Source organism: Salmo trutta, chromosome 13 (assembly GCF_901001165.1).
Source record: "Salmo trutta chromosome 13, fSalTru1.1, whole genome shotgun sequence".
NCBI lineage: Eukaryota > Metazoa > Chordata > Actinopteri > Salmoniformes > Salmonidae > Salmo > Salmo trutta.
The window spans coordinates 13783474-13788465 of NC_042969.1; the positions used below are offsets into that span (position 1 = coordinate 13783474).

Below are 4992 nucleotides of genomic sequence, written 5' to 3' on the forward strand. Positions count from 1 at the left end.
ATTGATGCAGCTTTGAATTATTTTATGTGTGGTATGATTGTTAGTTTGCCTATTGCAGATCTGGACAAACGATCCACCTACCACTATTGTCACTATGAATGGTGGGTAGTGGGCAGGATAGACAGTTAGACTGGTAGACTATATTGACCTGTGATATAGTAAAAGTTAGCTCTCAGAAAAGCATAGTGCGAATGGCTGATAAAACATGCCTGGACATGTTGTCTTACCAAAGTAAAAGATGTGAGTAAGTATACAGAGAAGAAAAGTGTTTTAGCTTACGTTTCTTTGAGCCCATTCAATTTTAACATAGTTATAGTCCAAGAAGACAAGTTAACATGTAACAGAAAACAGTGGAGAAATTGATAATGCCTGTCATTTTACTTTTCTTACAGAATTTCAGGTTAATTTCACTTTTGTATGATATCTGATGCATGCAAATGTTCCTTTTTTATGACAATCTTCTGTTCCCTCTATTTTGTGTCCTACATTCACTGAGTGGAGGCTGCTGAGGGGAGGAAGGCTCATAATAATGGCTGCAACAGCGCAATTGGAATGGCATGAAACACATATAAACCATGTGTTTGATACCATTCCATAAATTCCGGTCCAGCCATTACTACGAGCCCGTCCTCCCCAATTAAGGTGCCACCAACCTCCTGTGATACTACTAGGAATCGTGTATCTGGAGTGACATATAGGGAATGTTATCTAGTGGAGGCTGCTGAGGCGAGGACGGCTGATAATAATGGCTGTAATAGAGAAAATGGAATGGCATGAAACACATGTGTTTGATACCATTCCATGAATTCCGGTCCAGCCATTACCACGAGCCCATCCTTTCCAAATAAGGTGCCACCAACCTCCTGCGATGGTAGTGCATATATGGAATGTGTATTTGGAGTGACATATAGGGAATGTTATCGAGTTCCTCAACACTATCCCCTGCACACATACACAATCTATTGTTCTCTATTGCGTGCTCTTTCTCTCTCATATACCAACCTATAAACACACCTGCTGATGTCCTGCTGGGTATGCGTATATGGATTGTGTAATAAAAGAAAAATACACTGCAAATTGACCTAAAAGTTGAATAGATCAACAATAACAAAATCCACCATAGCATAGCAGTGACTGACTTTCATATCAACCTTTCAGTCAAAGCATTGAAGCCTAAAATGCCATCTCTGTAAGTTGATTGGCCTTTAGAATTTGCACAGCCTACTCTTTACTCCGCCCCTAAATGCTTTGATTGGGCACACTGTTACTGGAGCAGTTGGCAATGTACTGCAAGTTTTTTTTTTACCTCTAGCTAAATGCCCAGACATGTAGCTTGATTTTGTAGCGGATCCGCATTGTTAACTGGGTAGGTGAACATCAAGAGAGATAGAGCCGTATCCATGCACTAACTTGTTGGAAAATGATCATCTGTACGAAAAAAATGGATTACCCCCTCGGAACCCAATGTCAGCGCGTCCAGAACCAGGTATTCTTCTTGTTACTAAAAAGCCAGTCAACGTTCAAATGTACGATTAGCTAGCTGGCTAGTAATGAAGTTAAGTCGACTGTGTCGTTCATTCATTTGCCCTGAAAAAACTTGAGCCAGATATTGTCTCCTTTCACGAAACTAACGTACAACTAACGTTAACTACACCAGTACGTTAGATGGCTGCAGTCAGAACCACTTCGTATGATGAGGTTGGTTTTAGGCTCGAACTAAACTTTTACTTTATCTAGCTAGCTAGCGTTAATTATTTAAATGTCCTCGATAACTGTCTTGCTAACCCAGAAAACTGAATTGATAACTAACGTTAGATGACAGTTGACCAGGGGCAGGTGAGCAGCTAACTATCTAGTGGCTAGTAGTTTAGCTAGTCTGTCAGTTAACATGAGCGAGCTATTAAGTTTGCTCTAGTTTACTACTAACGTTACCTAGTGACTGTTATTGTTTCTCATCTCTGAAATAACATGGCTACGGTAGTTAACTAGCTTAACTAAGGTTAGCCAATGTGCCAACGGCAACAATGGCCATACATTGTCAGTCTGGCTAGGTAACTAGCTACTTGAGGGAAATATACGCTTTTAAGAATGTTCTCAGTCAATGAATGGGAAGTTGCTGTTGCAAAATGGTTTAGTCAAATAGCTTGCTAATCGATTAAGCGAAATGTCAAAATTATGTGGACAGGACATACCCATTCAACTAAATTTAATGGGATTGAGTGGTTACCTAGAATGTAGCTAGCCAAAATGGATTGACAACTAACATCTGTTAATATGCTAACTATAATACCCTTCTTCCTGATTTGTCTTTGCATTATAATCGTATTTTTCCAGGCCAGGTTTGATATGCAGTGCTATCAGCCGCCTACTCTTTTTTTTCTTTTTGTGGAAGAATTTGATAATGACATAATCTCTAGAGATTTGCTCGTGCAGAAAAAAAGTGTCTGCTAATACAATGTCATTCTATAATTATGGCTTAGTCAGTCTCTTATGACGGTTTATAAAGAATCTCGCTAGCTAACGAACAAAGGTTGTCGTTGACAATCAGAATTCGAGGAGCTGATTTCTCTGTTGTGTTTCAATCGGCCTAATGCATGGTCCTCTGCCGTAATGTAAAACGTTTGGTAAATATATTTGTTTTGTGTGTCTTTTTTCCACTAAGATGTTGACTTCTTTGTGCTCTGTGATGCTGGGTGCACTGCCAATCAAATTTGTTTTTCTCTTTTCTATGCTGTTTTTCCCATGTACAGCCGAAAGGGGGCAGTGCGGATAGGATAACTTGTTTACTGCAATTCAACATTCAGAAGTTGCTAGAACAATAGAGGAATGTGATCAGTGACATGAATTCCTTAATATTTGATATGAAGATAGACTTGACCAATACCTATGCTTTGTCTACAAGTGCACGTGCAAGTAGGGTTTAGAGACCTATGTTCAATGCAATTCATGTATATGTCAGGTGCATCACTTTTATGTCCTGCAGCAAACGTGTCTTAAATAAAAAATGATGATAAATACCTTAAGAGATTTGCACAAGGCGTTTGCAGATTTGACTAGATATGATCAACATATTGCTCCTGTTTATGTGAGGTGTATATATCCCATTTGAATAAATAAGATGTTTACGGTTTGGACATGTGTTGCTGCACTGGTGAGAAAACAACAGGCATATTGTTGCACCATGTATTTGGGTGTTCTCTCTTTGCGCAGAATCAAAAACATCACATCATAAATAAGCTTGCTGCAAAGTGCGCACACTGGCCCAAAGTAGGGTCCCCTTCTAGACTATTGCTCCCCTTATCTCCTCTCAATTAAAGTGCCACAGATAAATGGCAGGTGGCGAAAACGGTCTTATCTGCTACCATGCATAGGCACTGGCCATTCTTAGGCGTGGTATTAGTTTGAAAAAGAAGCAAGTCGGAGAGAGGGTTGCAAGGGGGGATTATGAATGTGTACCTAACCAGGTTACAAGAGATAACTAGATCAAGCAAGTAAAGTAACCTGATATTCTGAAATACCTTGTGTGCATTAGGACTTGTGTTTGTACTCTTTATGTTCAGCTCTATGTAGGCTGGCAAGAGTACAGGTTTGTTTGTGTGTCTTGTCCTGTCTTTTTATGTAGGCACCATATAATCTGGCTTTACCTGTCTGTCGCCTTTTTCTCAAGTTTTGTTTTGTTATACAAGTTTGCCTGTGTCTCCATATGAATTCTGGCATGTTTGTGTTGGTGGTCTATGGCTGCTGTCCTGCCCAGCTCCCCCCTCCTCTCCCCCTACGGGCTGCAGCTGGCTGTTTTGCACTCCTCCCTGGGTTCAGGTTGCAGAGCCAAAAACAGGTCTCGCCGTTTGTGTTTCTGGTGAAGAGGGCCGAGTCTGTTAAAGGCAGGCAGCTGGGACACTAGCAGAGCAGCACATGACAAGGACGGACCTCTTCAGCCTCACTCAGAATGCAGATTGAATATCCCCCTCTCTCCTCCTCCATCTGCAGCTGACCCCCTCCCCTGCAGCCCCCTGCACTACCTCATCCGCTCCCTCACTCCCTCCCTCTGTCACATTTACCCTTGGAACGACTACTGGCATAATTTTTCTACTCGTCTTTGTTCTCATCTCTGCATACCTCTCATTTCCTCTTTCGTACTCAACAATTTATAGGCCATTGTTGTCTGTTTCCCAAACCCCTTTTCCCATCTTTGTTTGTTTCTTCTACATCTTTCCCTCCCACCCCCTCATCACTGACACTGTCTTTCGCATCTCGTTTATGCCTTGTGTTGTTCTCTGATCAGTAAACAAATGTATGGATGTATGTAGAATTTACAGAAATTGTAATTTCCTGTCTGGGACTGATGCCGTTTCAATTTGACTAAGCAACTTTTTATATTGGAAAATGTCCAAACATGTTGGAGATTAATTTCCCTATTAGAGCATACCAAGATGTACAATGAATCTACCCAGACCTTATAGAAAATGTAGGCCAAATGTATGCCGGTGTGATGGTTTGAAGTGTCTGTGATTTTTCTGGTCTGGTTTGATTCATTAGTGACCCATTTTTAAATAATGCCAACACGGAAAGACTAGTTCCATGTCTTCAGAATCAGACCACTCATCGTGCCTTTTAAATGGCGACTGGCCTGTTGAGCGTGCCTAACGTATTTGTCTTTACTGCGGCTCTGGGAGCCTGTTTTTCTGGGTCAGCCGCGAGGTGGGGTGTCGTCAGGCTTGGTTATCAGGCCCTGCTGAAATGGGATATATTTACAGGGGGAGTGGGGCATGGAGTCTAAAGCTCAGAGCGTCTTGGTTGGGAATGAGGTTCTATCTGGGACACTGACTGGTCTGGCGCGTTGTCATTCCGGCTTTAACGCATCGATTGGACATACAGTATTAACAAAACACATTAATATGGCGTCATGGTCACAGCACCATGGCAGGCTTTATAAAGGCTGGGGAGAGCCCTGCCACGATTCCCCACCCACTGAAATTAAACTCCAGTGTTTCA

The 4992-nt window shown here is 41.7% G+C and overlaps 1 protein-coding gene across 1 annotated transcript in view; it reads left to right on the forward strand.

The window, feature by feature from the left end:
- The first annotated feature begins 1259 nt into the window (after positions 1 to 1259).
- The window catches only part of LOC115205226 (sestrin-3), a 13154-nt gene continuing 9421 nt past the window's right edge, over positions 1260 to 4992 (forward strand). The window contains exon 1 of the mRNA XM_029770983.1: positions 1260 to 1486. Coding sequence (XP_029626843.1) covers positions 1421 to 1486 — 66 coding nt within the window. The 5' untranslated portion in view covers positions 1260 to 1420. The remainder of the gene's footprint in view (positions 1487 to 4992) is intronic.